Source organism: Macaca nemestrina, chromosome 2 (assembly GCF_043159975.1).
Source record: "Macaca nemestrina isolate mMacNem1 chromosome 2, mMacNem.hap1, whole genome shotgun sequence".
In the NCBI taxonomy this organism is placed as follows: Eukaryota; Metazoa; Chordata; class Mammalia; order Primates; family Cercopithecidae; genus Macaca; species Macaca nemestrina.
Genome location: NC_092126.1, coordinates 116,365,536 through 116,384,348, shown reverse-complemented (window position 1 = coordinate 116,384,348; position 18,813 = coordinate 116,365,536). Strand labels below are relative to the sequence as shown.

The window sequence follows — 18,813 nt, the reverse complement described above, 5'->3', positions numbered from 1 at the left end:
GTATTGCCTAATTGCCATTCTTGTTTTGGGAGCCTTGCTGGGGTTGAACCTAAAGCCCTGGCTAGATTAATGGCACCCAAACAGCAGCCTGGGACCTCAGGAGACAGAAGGAGGCGCCCCGTGCCAGCACCTCTCACTTCAGAAATACGGCGTATCTGTCCTGACTCTAGATCTTGCCCCACACAGACACCTCCCAGCGTCACTCCATGCCTTTGGGCCCTCCCATCAGCCAGTCACACTTACCTGGTGGCCAAGCCCCCTTCCTCCAGGAAGCCACTAGGGTAGCCCTGTAGCCCTAGTCTTCCCCACCATCCCCGTTTCTCCCCAGGCTGGACTTAACGGAGAGCAGACTGACATCTTCACTGTCAGTTCCCTCCCAGCCCTGTGGAGCTTGGTGGAATGCCTGGTGTGAAGGGTCCTGGTGAAGGTTTCGCACCTTTCAGAAGGGGCACCTTCCCCACTCCAACCTGAGCATACCTTTCTTTAGTATACATTCCTGCCCCCAGCCAAGGTCCACGGGACATTCGTCATTTGCTTATCTGAGGCCACTGTGGTTTTTGGCTTGTAGATCCCAATTTCCCAGAACCTGCCCCCATGTGGGTGGGGCAGCAAACAAATTACTAATCCATTCCCCACTTGCTCTCAAGTTCAGAAGCCTCCTGGCAGACACTGGAGCCACGATGAAGCCCCCAGGGCCTGTCCGTACCTGCAGCAGAGTTCTGGTCCTGCTTTCACTGCTGGCCATCCACCAGACCACCACCGCCCAAAAGGTAGCCAGTGTCCACGGGTGTGGCGTGAGCTGGGGGATGAGAGAACGCCTGGGAAGTGGGGAAGAGCCTCCGCATGTGCGAGCGTGTCCGGCGCAAGTGCGTGTGCATCAGTGTGTGTGCCAAAAAATAGTGCAGACCTCCCGCCAGGCACTACCTCAAGGGCCTTACTGGTATTCTCCCACCTAATAGAGGGGATGATCCAATCGCTTCCATTTTGCAAATGAGGAAATACAGTTTTACGAGCCTGGTTCTACCACTTTCTAGTAAGTGACCTCAGGGGAGTGATTTATTCTGTCTATGTCTCAGTTTCCTCATCTGTAAAACAGGGTAATACCAGAACCTATTCAGAGGGTAGTGGTTGTGAAAACCAAACCCGTTGTATCTATTAAGTGCTTAAGACAGTGCCTGTCGCAGAGCAAATACCCAAGCGCATAAACAAGCCACTTGGCACCTCTGTGCCAAACTGCATTCAGGCAGCCGCATGCAGCCGAGCAGAGCTGGTGCGCGTGAGCATGTCGCACACAAGCAGGTAAGAGGTGCCCGCGTGCCCCTCCTCGGGGGACACAGGCCTCAAGGCAAATGGCACATGCTAGGGAGTGCCCTGCGGAAGAGGGGGTGAGTTGGGGAGGGCCCACCGTGGAGCAGAGAGGAAGATTCCCGACTATTAGAGACCAGACTCTAGTCTACCTCCGAATTCTCCCAGCTCCCAGGGCTTCCTGGTAGGAGACTGGTGGGAGCTTTCCTGTTGCCACAGAGACCAAAGTCTCCAGAAAGCAAAGGACCTGGTCACTGCCCTTTTTCTGGGCAAACCTAAGCCAGCGTGCAAAGCTCCCTGACCCCACCAGGGCTCTCACCCCTGCCAAAGGCTGTGTGTGATGCCCTCCCAGACACTGGCCCCAGCTGCACCAGCTCTACTCCCTGCATGCTTGTTCTTCTCCGAGGGGCGCTCTGGGCCCCTATAGATCAAGAAGGACGTGACCCCTGCCCTGTGGTGCCATAGGGTGGTGAATGAAGCACACAGCTACCTCTTACCTGAGACAAATGTTCACATAGGAGATGCCTCACTGGGTTCAGCCTGAGGCCTGGTCAGTGGCTTAGTCAGACTGGGGGCCAGGGTTTGGTCTGGAGCCAGAGTCAGGGCCGACTCTTGAAGAGTGTCACCCTGAGCTGAGGTGGCATTGAAACCCTGCAACTCCCCTTCTTCTTTGCTGGTCCAGAATGGTATCGACATCTACAGCCTCACCGTGGACTCCAGGGTCTCGTCCCGATTTGCCCACACGGTCGTCACCAGCCGAGTGGTCAATAGGGCCAGTACTGTGCAGGAGGCCACCTTCCAGATGGAGCTGCCCAAGAAAGCCTTCATCACCAACTTCTCCATGTAGGTGTCTTCCCACCTTCCTCCCCTCTCCACACCCCCCAGTGCTATGACTCCATCTGCTCTGTGCCAGCAAACCCTCTTCTTGAAGTGAGGCAGGCCAGGGTGTACATCTTCAGGAGTACACCCTGCACGTGGGGGGCACACAGGGAACAGGGACTTGTTCTCAAAGATGCCCCCGTCCTTCCCTCCATCCAGCCATTCAGCATCCCTAAGTGTTGTCCAGGTGGCAGGCAGAGAACCACAGCATCTTTGTGGCTTTGCCTTTGAGGAGCACAGACTTGAGGCCTCCTGAGGCCACACCAGGCAAGAGGGAGTCACCGAGATGCACATTCCAGCTCAAAGTACAGAAAACCTCCTAGATCCTTGGCTTCCCCACAGTGGAGAGTGGCTTGAGGAGGATTCTCCTAGTTATGCCCCAAGCTGGGATCCTGCAGAGGACATTTTTGCTCAGGCTGCATGAGAGACACCTGAGGTTTCTCTGAACTCTGTGGGCCAGTGATGGTCCTTACTTTGTCCTCTGCCACCCTCCCCTACCCTTCCCAACTCAGTTTTGTAATGTTTACTAAATGCACCAGGACGCTGTCTGTCCCTTGCTGCCAGGAAAAGCTGTGATTTAGGACAAGAGTAAGGCTTTTCCCAGAAACAGAGAGGGCGATGGTGGGGCAGAGAGGGAGTGTCTCTCATGCAGGGTCCACACTGGGGCCTCTGGAAAACTGCAGTGGGGGCTGGTCTCCTCCCTCAGGCCCCACGCACCCCTCACTCCACAGCAGCCCCTACTTTTCCAAACCCAGAGCCCGGGCCTATGCTGCCCAGCTTGCAGTGCAAGCCCTAGGGGCCGTGTCAGCCTTTGACATGGATGCCAGGGTCAGCAGTTGCCAGGTCCAGGCCCGTTGCATCTGCTGAGAGCCCAGGACTGTCACTTGCATTCTCTGGACCCAGATCCTGTTGCTGCATGAGTTAGGGGAGCAGAGGGCAGGTTCTCTGCTCCCTGACCTGGCCGGGAGCCCCAGCTGGGCATCTGGAGAGATCAAGCACTGCCTACCCAGGAGGAGAAGCGCCGCTGCCCACTCACCGGCCCCATCTGGGGCTGGAGTTAAATTATAACCAGGAAGATCAGGCAGGAGGGACGCATAGTCCTGACATCCTGGCTGCTCCCCCTCCTGCCCACTGCCACACACTCCCACACTTCCATACCACCCACAGATAGAGCAGGTGAAGTTGACCAGGCACATCCCTACTTACCCCACAAGGAGGCTCTGGCGAAGTCATTTTCCTCCCTGAGAAATGTCCTGGGCCATTCTTTCTCAGCCCCCAAAGGATGGCTGCTAGGAGTGTGTCCACACACTCAGGAATCCCGCCCACTAGTTGTCCAAAACCTCCCTCCAGATATGCCAGCCTACCTGCAGGGTGCCTGCCTCTTATGGGAGGGAAGGGGGAGACTGCTGTAGGCCGAAAGGGCTCAGAGCCTCCAGCCCTGCGTCTCCTTCCTCCTCAGTCCTGGCCCCACATGGCTGCACGCAGGGCTGGGAACAAGTGTGGCTCAGAGAGCTCTTGCTGGTGATGAACTGGTTCCCTGGAATGGTCTGTGAAGTGGAAGGGGCAGGTGGGAATGTGGGCCAGTTGGGCCAGACTGGACAGGTGGAGAGAAGGCAGGACTTAGCCCGGCCCTGCCCCTCTGCAGCCTCCCCTTCATCCCGTCTATAAAATGAATGCTTACTGTTACCGTACACACCTCTGGGAGCTAGAGGCCTGGCGCACTTTGCAGAGTGCCCTGTGCAGAGTCTTGTATGCAGTAGGTGCATAATAAATGGCCCCGGGCTCAGGCAAAGATGGGAGTCACTGTGTCAAGAGGCACACCAAGTCCAGAAAGGCTCTCTGGAGGAGGCAGGAGTGGAATGGAACCCTCGCACCAGGCTCTCAACAACTCCCACCCTTCTGCCCCCAGGATCATCGATGGCGTGACCTACCCAGGGATCATCAAGGAGAAGGCCAAAGCCCAGGCGCAGTACAGCGCAGCAGTGGCCAAGGGAAAGAGCGCTGGACTTGTCAAGTGAGCTGGCAGGGGCAGCTTCAGCAAAGAGGGTCTAAACATAGGCCACCCTGCCTTTGGCCCTTAACCCTGCCCCCACCTCCACCAGCCTTACCCCACCTGTCCTGGAGGGGCAGGCCTGATGCCCTTCTCCCCCAGGGCCACCGGGAGAAACATGGAGCAGTTCCAGGTGTCAGTCAGTGTGGCTCCCAATGCCAAGATCACCTTTGAGCTGGTCTATGAGGAACTGCTCAAGCGGTGTCTGGGGGTGTATGAGCTGCTGCTGAAAGTGCGGCCCCAGCAGCTGGTCAAGCATCTGCAGGTACCTGCTGCTGCCTCTTCCACGGAGGCCTCCTGCATGACCCTTGCCCTACTGAGGACGGCCCCTCTTTGCCCCTGGGCCTCGTGTGAGCCCCAGCCCAGGCTCCTGGCTGACCCAGGGACCCACATCTTGCCTCCAGATGGACATTCATATCTTCGAGCCCCAGGGCATCAGCTTCCTGGAGACAGAGAGCACCTTCATGACCAACCAGCTGGTAGACGCCCTCACCACCTCGCAGAATAAGACCAAGGTGGGTCTGTTGTGGTCAGCAGGCAAGGGTACCAAGGACCCTGCCTTCAGGCCAGCCCTATAAGCCTGGATTTCCAGAGAGCTGGATAGGCTCTCCGTCCAGTGAGGTGTGAGCTGGAGAGGCTCTTGAGATCTCTGTGTCCTTGCTGTCATTTGGCAGATGGGAAGGGCAAAGCCTAGAGGACTGTGGTGTCCTCGTATGAGCCCTGAGATCTGTCTGGGAAGGGGTTGGAGAATAGACTGATGTGAGAGTCCTGGGGCCAAGTGGAGAGGAGGAGATGGTGGGACTGCACATATCCTGGAACAGCCTCTGCTTGCACAACTCCAGGAACAGGGCGCTCATCACACCCCTCCCGTATGTGAAAGCGGTCCATCAATAACGCAGCCTGAAAGGAGGTGCCCTGGAATACGGACCCAAGGCTACATCCTGGAATTCTCATTTCCCAATATATGGACTGGGTAGAGGGTGTTGTTGGCCTGGCTTTGCTGTTCCTCCCAACTTCAGCCCAGATTATTCCTCCAGGCTCACATCCAGTTCAAGCCAACGCTCTCCCAGCAGCAAAAGTCCCCAGAGCAGCAAGAAACAGTCCTGGACGGCCACCTCATCATCCGCTATGATGTGGACCGGGCCGTCTCCGGGGGCACCATTCAGGTGGGTGGACTCCAGGCAAGAGCAGAGCAGCCTGGAGGTCTGTCCACCTGCAAGGGCCTGAGCTTGGGTGTTTTAGAAGAGGAAAAGAACCACCCTTACTTAGCAGTGTGCACCAGGGACCGACACAGACAGAAAACACGTGATTTAGTTGTGTTGTCCCTGAAACTATTCCCTTTCACAGGCAGAAAAGGTTTGTCTCTGAGAAGATCTGCCCTGTGGGGTTTCCCTCTCTGCCTCTGCTGCTGGGAGGCTCACAACTCAGTTTTACGCACATTTGCAGTAGTTTCTTTCACACTTGTTTCTGGCATTATTATTGTTGTTGTATTTTGGTGCGATCATGGCTCACTGCACCTTCAAACTCCCAGGTTCAAAAGATCCTCCTGCCTCAGCCTCCCTAGTAGCTGGGACTACAGGCATGCAACACCACACCTGGCTAATTTTTTTTTTTTTTTTTTCGATAGAGACAAGGTTGCCCGGGCTTGTGTTGAATTCCTGGGCTCAAGTGATCCTCCCCACTAAGCCTCCCAAAGTGCTGGAATTACAGGCGTGATTCACCACGCCCAGCCATTTCTGCCATTGTTATTATAATTCCCTTTTACTCCATGGTTTTGAAGTCTTCCATCTTTTCATGGTTGTCAGGTTTATGATGTCTGAACTTTTTAGTATAAGCCATCTGAAATGCTAAAACAAATAGAAGGAAAAGTTGCAGGGAGAGTTCTAGTAGGCTATGCATGAGCAGGGAAGGCTTCTACAAGAAAGGGGCTGGTCTGAGCCCTGAAAGAGGGCAAGGTTTGGGGGAGGTTAGCAGTGGGATGGAAATGGGATTGGAACAGAGCACAGAAACCCAAGAATTTGGGGTAAGGGGGCTGAATGGGGATAGGGCACGATCATAGCCCTGATGGCCTGGGTGGGTCTTACTCTGGTCACAGATCGAGAATGGCTACTTTGTACACTACTTTGCCCCCGAGGGCCTAACCACAATGCCCAAGAATGTGGTCTTTGTCATTGACAAGAGCGGCTCCATGAGTGGCAGGAAAATCCAACAGGTAGGTCCTGTGGCCCAGAACAGGGCCCTGAGAACTCCCAGGCCCTTCACGCTATCAGCTGTGGTCCGACAGGCAGACCCCCTTCCTTCACCTTTTGGCGCCGTGGGGCGGGTGGCTCTCAGGAGCCAAGGTTGGCCAGAGCCTAGGGCAGCCCCTGTTCCTAGAGCCGATACCATGACCTCACGCCTGAGACAGGAGTCCAAGGATGCCAGCCCAAGGGCACACGAGCCCTCAGGGAGCCCTTCTGAAGCAGTATTCCCTCTTCCTGACCAGACCCGGGAAGCCCTAATCAAGATCCTGGATGACCTCAGCCCCAGAGACCAGTTCAACCTCATCGTCTTCAGTACAGAAGCAACTCAGTGGAGGCCATCACTGGTGCCAGCCTCAGCTGAGAACGTGAACGAGGCCAGGAGCTTCGCTGCCGGCATCCAGGCCCTGGGAGGTAAGTTCTTCTGTGGCCCTGCAGGGTGGGGGCTTCCAGGGCTCCTGGCTGGGGGCCACCTTGAGAGTGTGTGCTCCTCAGGGACCAACATCAATGAGGCGATGCTGGTGGCTGTGCAGTTGCTGGACAGCAGCAACCAGGAGGAGCGGCTGCCCGAAGGGAGCGTCTCGCTCATCATCCTGCTCACCGATGGCGACCCCACCGTGGGTGAGGGCCCTGCCTGCGACTCCAGGACACGCTGCATGGGGAGGCGGCTGGGGCTGCACCTGGGCTTGCTGTGGGACCTGGGCAGGGAGAGGGGGTCACTGAGGCCCCTCGGCTCTGAGGTTCCAGAACTATTCATCGAGCAAATCACTGTTTTCTCACCCTCATCCCAAACCCCTGGGTCCAGGGGAGACTAACCCCAGGAGCATCCAGAAAAACGTGCGGGAAGCTGTAAGTGGCCGGTACAGCCTCTTCTGCTTGGGCTTCGGCTTCGACGTCAGCTATGCCTTCCTAGAGAAGCTGGCACTGGACAACGGTGGCCTGGCCCGGCGCATCCATGAGGACTCGGACTCTGCCCTGCAGCTCCAGGTGCCAGCATGCCCCAGGTGGGCTGCACAGAGAAGTGGGCAGACCCAGCCTGGCCTTTATGACACCCCCAACTCTGCAGGACTTCTACCAGGAAGTGGCCAACCCACTGCTGACAGCAGTGACCTTCGAGTACCCAAGCAATGCCGTGGAGGAGATCACTCAGAACAACTTCCGGCTCCTCTTCAAGGGCTCAGAGATGGTGGTGGCTGGGAAGCTCCAGGCCCAGGGGCCTGATGTGCTCACAGCCACAGTCAGTGGGAAGCTGGTGAGTGTGGCCAAAGCCACCCTGGAGGGGAAGGGCAGCCTCCACCTCTGCATCCGGAGGGGCTGGGCTCCAATCCCAGACCTGCCCCGCTCCAGCTTTCCCCTCTGCTGCCTGTGGATGACACAGGGGCATGGCAAGGATTCAATGAGAAAATGGAGTGATTCTCATGAGACCACCTGTGCTGTGCCCAGCACATACAGGCCCTCAGCAACGGGTGTGTGCACCCGTGAGCACAGGTGAGGGCAGGGATTCCTCCCTAGTTGTCATCCCCTCCTGTCCTGGTACCAGCCCTCTCAGGTTGCAGTTGGACAGGGGAGGGCTGCTCCTATTTCACAGATGAGCAGACTGAGCTCCAGGCAGGGCAGACAGGTTGCCCTGGGCCCCACTGCAACCGGGCCAAGAGCCCAGCTTGCTACGTGGCACCCTGTCCTTGCCCAGCCTTCCCTGCCTCCTTCCAGGGACCCCCTGTCATTCCACAAAGAGAAACTGAGCACCAGCCCTGCGGCAGGGCCTTCTTCAGCCCCTGGGGTGCAGCGGTGAATGAGGTTGACCCCTCCGTGCCCTCATAGGAGAGACAGCCCAAGGACATGTCATCACACAAACAAGCTACAGGCTGGGATCTAACCCCGGACTCAGGGGAGCAGCACTAGGAGCCCCAGCCTGGCCTGGGGATCAGGGAGGGTTTTCTGGAGGAAGCCCAGCAGAGACTAAGGGATAAGTAGGAGGTGGGAAGAGTCCAGATGGGGCAATGGAGGAATATGTTAGGCCCCTGTGGCATGAGGGCAGCGAGTGTGAAGAGAATAGCAGTGGGCGTTGGGGGCCCATGGCCTTGTCTCAGGACAAGTCCCCAAGTGTCATGACTGTTGGTACAGGCTGTGTGGCCACCCTGCCTGGCTTCAAACCCAGCTCTGCCACCTCCCAGATGGGAGACATGGAGAAGTCACTTAATCTCCATGTACCGCAGTTTCCTCCTATGTAAACATGGGAATAAGTCACTGCCCCCTCAGAAAGCCACTGTGATTGATGTCCAGTGTAAGCACACCATACATATCAGCAGCTGATTTAGATTGGAGGCCGTGGGTTCCCACAGTGCAGAACCCAAGGTGGTTCCGGGGAGTTCACAGACAGACATGGCTTTGTTTTAGTAGTTATTTACTTATTTTCATGTGTATTCTGAAAAATATGACCTGAACCTCAGACCTAAGTTTTTGTTTTTTGTTTTTTTTTTTTTTCTTTGCGACAGAGGCTCGCTCTGTGGCCCAGGCTGGAGTGTGGTGGTGCGATCTCGGCTCACTGCAAGCTCCACCTCCCGTGTTTACACCATTCTCCTGCCTCAGCCTCCCGAGTAGCTGGGACTACAGGCGCCCGCCACCTCGCCAGGCTAATTTTTTTTTTGTATTTTTAGTAGACACGGGGCTTCACCGTGTTAGCCAGGATGGTCTCGATCTCCTGACCTCGTGATCCACCCGCCTTGGTCTCCCAGAGTGCTGGGATTATAGGCGTGAGCCACCGCGCCTGGCCCCGATCCAAGATTTTATGGGTATAAAGCCAAGTAAAAATTGTTAGCCTACTTAAAGTTCATTTAAGGAAAAATATCAATTAAGTAGCTGTATGTGTGGATGGGGCAAAATCCACGCAGGTGGCCTGTGTGTGCCGAAGCTGTGGAAAGCCAGCCAGGGTGAGAGACAGGCTGTTCCCGTGGGAGTAGAGGCACAGGTCTGATCCACATTGTGAAAAGGTCTCCTGACCACTCGGTGAGCTCTGCTAGGAGAGGCCTGGGATTCCTCTGCCTTAGAAGCCCATTTCCCAGGCAGCGAGCTGGGTCAGTCTGAGACCACAGGCCCCTCCCTGAGGGAGGAGGGAGCGGGTTCACACCGAGCTTGGGTGCACGCTTCCCTGTCATGGTCCCACAGTGGCCAGCCGCAGAGGGGCCTGCTTCCACAGGGACAGCCGTTGGGGTGGATGGAGCCCCAGACCCAGAGCCACGACATCTGCCTTCTGTTCTCAACTCTGCCTCTGAGCCCCGGGAAGGTCCTTCCCTCCCTGTCCCTTTCCCCCACCTTTGGGGTAAGGGCAGGCTGTAGCTAGGGACCCTTCCTGCTCCACACTTCACTTGCAAATCCTTCCTGCTGCTGTTTCTACACTGGCCTGAGGTTCCCATCGCTTTCTTCCAGAGGTTTGGCTGATCTGAGTCCTGGCGCCGTGCCTGCCTTGTTGTACCTGGGCTACTTTGTTACCTTTTATCTTCACCTCCGTCTCATCCCTGTATGCTCTGTGACTGAGCCCCTTGCACCCCTAAGCCCCCTCCTTACCCCCACTCAAAGGAAATGCGGTCCCCACAGTCAGTGTGTGGGACCTGCCCCAGCTCCAATCATGGAAGAGCTCGGAAGTGCCAGGCCAGATGCAGATGTCCGGCCCTCACTGTTCCTGCCCTGGCTGGGCCCCTCTTTCCAGCCTACGCAGGACATCACTTTTCAAACCGAGTCCAGCGTGGCAGAGCAGGAAGCAGAGTTCCAGAGCCCCAAGTATATCTTCCACAACTTCATGGAGAGGCTCTGGGCATACCTGACTATCCAGCAGCTGCTGGAGCAGATGTGAGTGCATCAGCACCTCCCTAAGCCTGTCGGTAGGGGGCAGGCACCGGTGGCACGGGACAGCACCTAAGCATGGAGAGAGGGGGGTCTTGGTATCATGTCCAAGCTCCAGATTCTCCCAGAGGGACCTCCCTAGAAGGGGCTGGATGGAAAATCTGTTCCCGAATTCAGGGACCTCCTGAGTTCTGATGTCCTTCACCTACAGTGTCTCCGCATCTGACGCTGATCAGCAGGCCCTCCGGACCCGAGCGCTGAATTTATCGCTTGCCTACAGCTTTGTCACACCTCTCACATCTATGGTAGTCACCAAACCCGAAGACCAAGAGCAGTCTCAAGTTGCTGAGAAGCCCGTGGAAGGCGGTGGGTGTGGGGTTGAGATCTCAGCCTCCCAGGTAGCAGAGTTTGGACCCAGCATTCTCCCGACTCTTCCCTGCATCCTGACCAAGACCCCAACCGTGCCCCCAACAGACTCCCCCTGGGAGATTCAGCCTATTCACTGATGAGGAAAGTGAAGCCGGGTCTCCTATCTCCCCAAATTCATTGCACCTACGATATAGTCCAGGATTGGGTAGCAAGATAAAACACAAGCGCTTTGAATTGATGGAAACCACCCTGACAGTGTCTGTCTGTGTCTCTGTCTGTCTGTCTGTCTGTCTCTCTCTCTCTTTGTTTTATCCAGAAAGTAGAAACAGGAACGTCCCCTCAGGTAAGCAGCGAACATCCTCAAAGGCTGTGCTGGGTGGTGGTCTGCTAACACAGCGTCCAGGGCGCCAGCCCTGTGAGGTTACTGGCCAGGGCCCAGGTCCGCCCAGGCCTCTCCAGCCCAGCCCTGCTGCCGGGAGGCAGCATAGTCTGACCCAGCACGCTGGTGCATTTAGTCACCTGTGCATTCAAATATTGGCTGCTCCTCCGGCCCTGTCCGCAGCACTGGGAATACAGTCCCCATCCAAGTGGGGCCACAGGAAGGTGGGTGCAAGATGCAAACCCAGGTCCCACTGATTTTCAGGTTCCACTTTCTTCAGATATTATCTCCAGGGAGCAAAAATGCCAAAACCAGGTGACAAAGTAGGAGGTGGGGGGAGGGGAGATTGACAGATTGGGCTCGGTCCTGGCTATGGAGGGGAGTGCCTTGCCCAGCTCCTGTGGCTGGTGACAGCCCTCGGGCCTCAGTTCAGTTGTGTCTGATTAGGACTTGACCACACAGAGGCTTCCTTTTCTCCAAGAAGAGGATTGAGTAGACAAGGTAGTTTGAGGGGTTCTGCCACATCCCCGGGGGGCGGAGTTTGAGGGGGGTCCATTGTTGTTCCAGCATTGATTATCTCCCAGCTGTGGGGGGAGAGGCTCCCTGAGTTGGCCGGGTGTGGGGAGAGGGGACGTAGTTGCCCTCTCCGCACCCACTCGTGGGTGGATCTGAAGCCCTGACTGTGAGGACCCACACCCCACCTCAGAGAAGACTGCATCTGTCAACTTCTCCAAAGCTGGAGCTGCTGGCTCCCTGTTGAATTCCGGACCCGGGGTTCTCAGCTCGGGGCAACTTGGACCCCCAGGACCTCCTGATGCTCCTGACCGTGCTGCTCTCCATCCCTTCCGCCGTCTGGCCATCTGTAAGCCGCCTTCCAGTCCTGTGAGGGCCTCGGTTTCCTCATGGTGGTCCTTGAGCCTGCCCCACAGAGGGGGTGGGGGTAAAGCACACACTGCAGGCCAGGCCAGGGATGGCTGACGAGGGCACGATGTGAAGTAATTGTGGGTCAGTTCAACCTGGGATCATTTACTGGGGCCGGCGGGGGGAGTGCATTTCCTAAGGAGGCTGTCCTCACCTTCCCAGCTCTCTGCAGCTGCCCCATGCCCAGTCCTCAGCGTCTCATCTCAGGTGTGAGCTCTCCCAGGTCCTTCAGCTGCCCTGAGCTTGTCAGACCACAGGCTGTGACGGAGCAGCCTCTCCCACACTCCTTGTTCAGAGGGGACCCTAGGCCCTAAGAGGGGCAGGGACTGGCCAAGTGTGCACGTCATAGCGCTCTTTGGAGCAGTCCTTGCCAGCTTCTTCCCTCTGAAGGCCCCTCTCCCCACTACCCCTTGTACGGACATCAGGCCTCCCCTCCCCAAGGCAGGACTTCACCTGTCCTTTACTTTCACTGAGTAGGATCCACTATACTCTAGAGGCTGACTCATGAGGAAACCTTCTAGGAAGGGAGGAGAAAGAGGTCCCTTGAACAGTTTCTGATCCCCAAATCTGCACTCGAACACAGCTGCAGAGCCAGGCTGGACCTATCCCTGACAGCATGCTCTTCTGTTTGAAAATCTCCCATGACAAAGGCCATTCTAGGTGGCGCGTATGTGTGGCAGGATGGGGGCTGCAGCTTGGAGGCGGCGGTGGCTGTGCCGCTGGTTGCTCGCCTCCTGACGGTCTCCCTGCTCCCTTTCTGTTCCTGATGTTCCTGCCCTGATGCCTGCTTCAGCACCACCAGCCACCTCAAATCCTGATCCAGCTGTGTCTCATGTCACGAATACCAAAATCAAAGGTGCTCCCAAGACCAGAGGCCCTGTCCTAACAGGGGGATCCTGGGAGGGGAGTGACCTGTCACGTGAGCGTCTTGATGTTGAAGTAGAGAGGGAACCCGGCCACACCTAGTCACTACTCCTTCCCTCAACCTCCCTCTCCTCAGGAAGGGGCTGCCTAAACCCAGACTTTTTCTTCTTTTAGAAGCAACCGTGACAGCCCAAACCCCAGGTAAGTTCCCAACCCCCTGGGCCCCCTTCCACATCCTTGCCCCTAGCCTGCCCTTCCTGCTCCAGGAGCCGTGCCCCGGCTGTCCCAGCCCCCATACAGGCTCCCTCCGCCATCCTGCCACTGCCTGGGCAAAGCGTGGAGCAGCTCTGTGTGGACCCCAGACATCACCAGGGGCCAATGAACCTGCTCTCAGACCCTGAGCAAGGTGAGAGGGGGCACACCCAGAGAGACCTAGACACCATGACACACACCCACCACCTGCCCACAGAGACACACACAGTGCGTGCAGGCTGGCCCCACGCAGGCCCCTCCCAGATCATAGCATGGTCCTGCCTCCAAGCCCCGGCATGGGCACACACTCACACAGCCACCCCAGGGGCCTTCCACTGGGCACCTTGTGTGCAGGTGTGGGTGGCCTAGGCACAGATAAGCATGGCAGCCATGTGGAGGTGAGCCTAGAGGAGGAGCCAGGGTGGGGCAAGGGTCCAGGGAGCTTCCTGGGGTCGCATAGGGATGGCAGGGCCCTGGCAGGCACGCAGAGACCAGCATGAGGATGTTCCAGATGGAGGAGTTAGTGCCTGCAGATACAGAGCCCCGAAAGATGAGACCCTAGAAGGTGTGGATGAGAATGGCAGGAAGAGACAGGGGTGCTGGCTGGGCCCTGCCCCTTCAATCCTGAACCAGACATGGAGACACACTCCACTCAGCGATGCTCACCCCCCTCCGCCCAGCCCCGCTCAAAGCCAAAGGACGTCCACGGCTTTCTCATTCCTCAGATGCATGTGGTCTCCCACTTCCTCACTCAGCCCTGGGAGTGTCTTTCCTGAGGGTAGGCAGCACCGATTCTCCATCTTACCCTTGGCTGCAGCATCTAGCTCAGGGCCAGGCGCTCCATAGGCCGTTCTGAAGGCTTGTGGACTGGAGACAAGTTAATTCTCAAAGGCCTCATCTGAGGGTGGCCATCGCTGAGGATTTAGGGGCCCCTCCAAAGCCATAGACACCAGGGGTGAGTGGAGAGATTATGGAGCCAGCCCCCAGTGTGAAGGAGTGCTGGGAAAGGGACGCCCCTCCTGATGAGGGAGGGAGCTGCCGCGGAACTCCAGGGGCTGTGATCAGGGAGGACTCCCTGTGCAGGTCGGTGTCAGCCCTGGCTGGGGCCCAACTTTGACCTCTCTGATTTGGTCTTCCCAGGGGTTGAGGTGACTGGCCAGTATGAGAGGGAGAAGGCTGGGTTCTCATGGATCGAAGTGACCTTCAAGAACCCTCCGGTCCGGGTTCATGCATCCCCTGAACACGTGGTGGTAACTCGGAACCGAAAAAGCTCTGCGTACAAGTGGAAGGAGACGCTGTTCTCAGTGATGCCCGGGTAAGGCCCAGGCTGGAGCCCGGGGCCAGGGGTTGCCCTTTCAGGCTACAGTGGCTGATGATGGTACCAGCAGGTGGCCTGAAGCCATGGACCCAAGAATGGAGTGGCTACACTCCCAGGAGGTGCAAAGAGACAAGAGCCCTGCCGTATACCCCTGCAGTTCCAGAGGGCACTGAGGAGTTGTCCTGGGGACCTAACCCAGGTCGCTATCCCATGCAGGAGACAGTGTGGTTTGGAGCTAGCTCTGCTGCTCATCCTTTGTGACCCTGGGCAGGCAGCTTAGTTCCTCTGAGCCTCAATTTCTTCACTAATAACCAGTACTCATCATCCTGGCCCAGAGTCAGAAGGCTGAGGGGAGAACCCAGTGAGAGAGTGTAGTTGGGAGCAGTTTGCCATCAGATGATGCAGTGCCCCCCAGGCACCCCACAGCATGGCGCTGTCTACGTAGTGACGTGATATTCTGATGACAGTAGTGAGAAGCTAGAGAGCACTGTTGACAGCAGGTTACCAGCATTCTCTTTAGCATATCCTTGGAGCTTTGCTAAGGAGACACAAGTCAGTGGCCTCAAATACTGAGCAGCTGGTGAATAATGGAGGCAGAAGGCCACTTCTTCTGGGTGGGGGAGCTCACTGCTTCACAGTGGCCGTCCAGGGACAGTCTTCCAGTTTTGCAGATCGCGAGGGGCCTCGGGGAAGGGATGAGGCCCTGGTCCTCCGTGGGCAGTGGCCTCCGAACCCCCGGCCTGTGTCATAGCTCACCCTTTTCCAAGTGTGGAGAGCCTTGTCCAGCCCTGCCTCACCCAGCCCTCCTCGGGAACTCCCTTGCATTTGACAGATGAGTGCACATCCAGCTAATCCAAGGTCTCACCCAAAAACCTTCCCAAGTTCATAAAAGATCTAGGCCCACAGTGGTGGCTCACGCCTATAATCCCAGCACTTTGGGAGGCTGAGGTGGGTGGATTGCCTGAGCTCAGGAGTTTGAGACCAGCCTGGGAAACACAGTGAAACCCCATCTCTACTAAAATACAAAACATTAGCCAGGCATGGCAGCATGCACCTGTAATCCTAGTTACTTGGGAGGCCGAGACAGGAGAATCACTTGAACCTGGGAGGTGGAGGTTGCAGTGAGCCGAGATCATGCCATTGCACTCCAGCCTGGGCGACAGAGTGAGACTCCATCTCAAAAATAAAATAAAAGATCTAAAAGTTGGCCAGGCACGGTGGCTCATGCCACCCAACACAAGTGTAATCCCAACACTCTGTGAGGCCGAGGTGGGTGGATCACTTAAGGCCAGGAGTTTGAGACCAGCCTGGCCAACATAGTGAAACCCCGTCTCTACTAAAAATACAAAAACTAGCCAGGTGTGGTGGTGGGCACCTGCAATCCCAGCTACTCAGGAGGCTGAGAATTGCTTGAACCTGGGAGACGGAGGATGTAGTAAGCTAAGTTAATACCACTGCACTCCAGCCTGGGCGACAGAGTAAGACCCTGTCTCCAAAAAAAAAAAAAGAAAAAAAAAATCTAAAATTCCTTGCTATCTGGTAGATTCACTAAAATCAATAGCATTTTTATGCCTAGAAAATGAAATAGAAGTAAAATCCTATTAATTATGGGGAGAGAGTGTCCACATACTTTTATGAGCTACAGAAGACATAAAGAAGAATAGGTGGCCGGGTGCCGTGGCTCATGCCTGTAATCCCAGCACTTTGGGAGGCTGAGGCAGGAGGATCACAAGGTCAGGAGATTGAGACCATCCTGGCGAACACTGTGAAACCCTGTCTCTACTAAAAATACAAAAAAATTAGCTGGGCAGGGGAATGGCATGAACCTGGAGGGCAGAACTTGCAGTGAGTGGAGATCACTCCACTGTATTCAAGCCTGGGCAACAGAGCGAGACTCCATCTCAAAAAAAAAGAAAAAAGAAAAATAGGCCGGGCGCAGTGGCTCCTGCCTGTAATCCCAGCACTTTGGGAGGCCGAGGCAGGTGGATCACCTCAGGTCAGGAATTGGAGACCAACTTGGCCAACATGGCGAAACCCCGTCTCTACTAAAAATACAAAAATTAGCCGGGTGTGGTGGCGGCACATGCCTGTAATCCCAGCTACTCAGGAGGCTGAGGCAGGAGAATCGCTTGAACCCAGGAGGTGGAGGTTGCAGTGAGCTGAGATCACGCCACTGCACTCCAGCCTGGGTGACAAAGCAAGACTCTGTCTCAAAAAAAAAAAAAAAAAAAAAAAAACCCACATGTTTTAGATTGAATTGAAACAACAGGACAGTATATGTTTAGGGAAAATTTGTTTAAAATAACCTCTGAGTAACAGCAGGGTCTTATTTAACATGCTTAAAGGAACCTAACATTCATGAGAACACCAAAAAGGCAAGAATTTCAAGGGTTATTTCAACTAAAAAAATGAGAAGACAGAATGAGAAGAGGCCTACCCTTTAGACATTAAACACATGATCAAACACAAGTCATCCAAAGAGAGTGCACCAGCAGCAGAACAAAAGGGACAGAGTGGATGCATCAGAGAAACTCCTTCAATCATATAAAACTAATTTATGAGAAAGTGAATTTAAGAAAACCAGAGGCCGGGTGCAGTGGCTCACGCCTGTGATTCCAGCACCATGGGAGGCTGAGGCTGGCAGATTGCTTCAGCTCAGGAGTTCGAGACCAGCCTGGGCAACATGGTGAAACCCTGTGTCTCTTAAAAATAAAACAAATTAGCTGGGCATGGTGGCATGTACCTGCAGTACCAGCTACTTGAGAGGCAGAGGTGGGAGAATCACTTGAGCCGAGGAGGCACAGGGGGCAGTGAGCTGAGATCACACCACTGCACTGCAGCCTGGGGGACAGAGTGAGACCCTGTCCCCGCCCCCACAAAAAAGAGAAAGAAAAGAAGTGCTGGGGAAACCGGACATCATTAGGTTAACTTTGGTCCTATTTTACCAATGAGGAAACGGAAACCCAGATTTAAGGGCCTTCCCACCCAAGGCCACTCCATGACTTCCTGGACAAGAGGGGAAGCCCAGCCCACTCCCCACCCTGACTGCTGAGGCTCCGAGCACACGTCTCTACCTTCCCGCTCAAGACGCTGGGTCTTTCCACAGCCTGAAGATGACCATGGACAAGACGGGCCTCCTGCTGCTCAGTGACCCAGACAAAGTGACCATCGGCCTGTTGTCCTGGGATGGCCGTGGGGAGGGGCTCCGGCTGCTTCTGCGCGACACTGGCCGCTTCTCCAGCCACGTTGGCGGGTCCCTTGGTACTGTGCCCGGCCTTCCTCAGAAACCAGCTGTGCCCGGGAACAGGCGGTGCCCTCCCCTGCACGCGCCTCCCAGGCTCCCTCTGTCTCTCACCCTTACTGACCCACCCTTTGTATCTCAGGCCAGTTTTACCAGGAGGTGCTCTGGGGATCTCCAGCAGCATCAGATGACAGTAGGCGCACGCTGAGGGTTCAGGGCAGTGACTACTCTGCCACCAGGTGACTTGGCACAAGCAGACCGCTGAGCCTGGCTGGGGTGGGGTGGGGAGTGGGGGGCCAGGAGCCAGGCTCTCCAGGGCCCCACTCCTGTCCTTGCCCAGGAACTAGACACAGTCCGGTGGAAGGTTGATGCTGTAGACGTGTCTAAGCCAGCTTTCAGTGACCCCACAAAAGATGGATGGGCTTCTCAGACCCACAGAAAGCACATGGGCCCTGAGATCCCTGGGGTTGGTTGGGGACGGTAGGAACCTCTCCCTGTCCACACCCTGAGCTCCCAGAGCCCTGAACGCTGGAGACCACACGTACTGACTTCTCTAGAGCAGGCTCTGGGTGACTGGGCCTCGTTCGCCTGTGCTGGAGGGAATTCTAGAGGGACCCCAGGACTCCCTACCCTCCATGTTCCTGTCCCCAGCTGTCTCCCTCCTTTCCCACCACCCCTGAGATTTGCTGACCACATGCCTATCTGTCTGTCTGTCTTTCCATTTCAGAGAGCGCAGGCTGGATTACCAGGAGGGAGCCCCGGGAGTGGAGATTTCCTGCTGGTCTGTGGAGCTGTAGTTCTGATGGAAGGAGCTGTGTCCAGCCTGTACGCTTGGCTGCCCCCTTGCAACTGCAGGGCCGCTTCTGGGGCCTGGACCACCATGGGGGGGAAAAGGTCCCACTCATTACAAATAAAGAAAGGTGGTGTGAGCCCGGGAAGTGGGTGTCTCTGGTTCCCTGTGGCCAAACCCTAGGGCCTCAGCCTTGCATCCTGAACCTTTAGCATCATGGAACACTGAAGCTTCCACTGTCAGCTCTCAAGGGCCCATGGCCAGGAGGGCGCATGCTGAACTTTCAGTCCAGCCCCTTCACTTTACAAACAAGGAAACTGAGCTCTAACCACCCATTTGAGATGTCACTCCCGCCCCCAGCTAGG

General features: G+C 56.1%; 1 protein-coding gene across 4 annotated transcripts; it reads left to right on the top strand.

The window, feature by feature from the left end:
- Positions 1-647: 647 nt before the first annotated feature.
- Positions 648-18,596, top strand: LOC105480561 (inter-alpha-trypsin inhibitor heavy chain 4). Of its 4 annotated transcripts, none has more exons than XM_011739627.3 (24): positions 648-770; positions 1,988-2,148; positions 4,094-4,198; positions 4,337-4,499; positions 4,639-4,749; positions 5,272-5,400; positions 6,330-6,446; positions 6,720-6,888; positions 6,970-7,095; positions 7,280-7,461; positions 7,541-7,726; positions 10,181-10,320; positions 10,526-10,680; positions 11,000-11,026; positions 11,327-11,377; positions 11,525-11,563; positions 11,799-11,924; positions 12,777-12,839; positions 13,022-13,048; positions 13,137-13,253; positions 14,240-14,414; positions 17,524-17,678; positions 17,801-17,897; positions 18,386-18,596. In XM_011739627.3, exons 1-24 carry the CDS (start codon positions 681-683, stop codon positions 18,453-18,455), a joined length of 2,781 nt encoding a protein of 926 aa, XP_011737929.2. In that variant the 5' UTR covers positions 648-680; the 3' UTR covers positions 18,456-18,596. The 4 variants fall into 4 exon arrangements, with proteins under 4 accessions (XP_011737929.2, XP_011737927.2, XP_011737928.2 ...); XM_011739625.3 differs by having other exon boundaries at positions 11,769-11,924; XM_011739626.3 differs by having other exon boundaries at positions 11,510-11,563.
- The last annotated feature ends 217 nt before the right edge of the window (positions 18,597-18,813 follow it).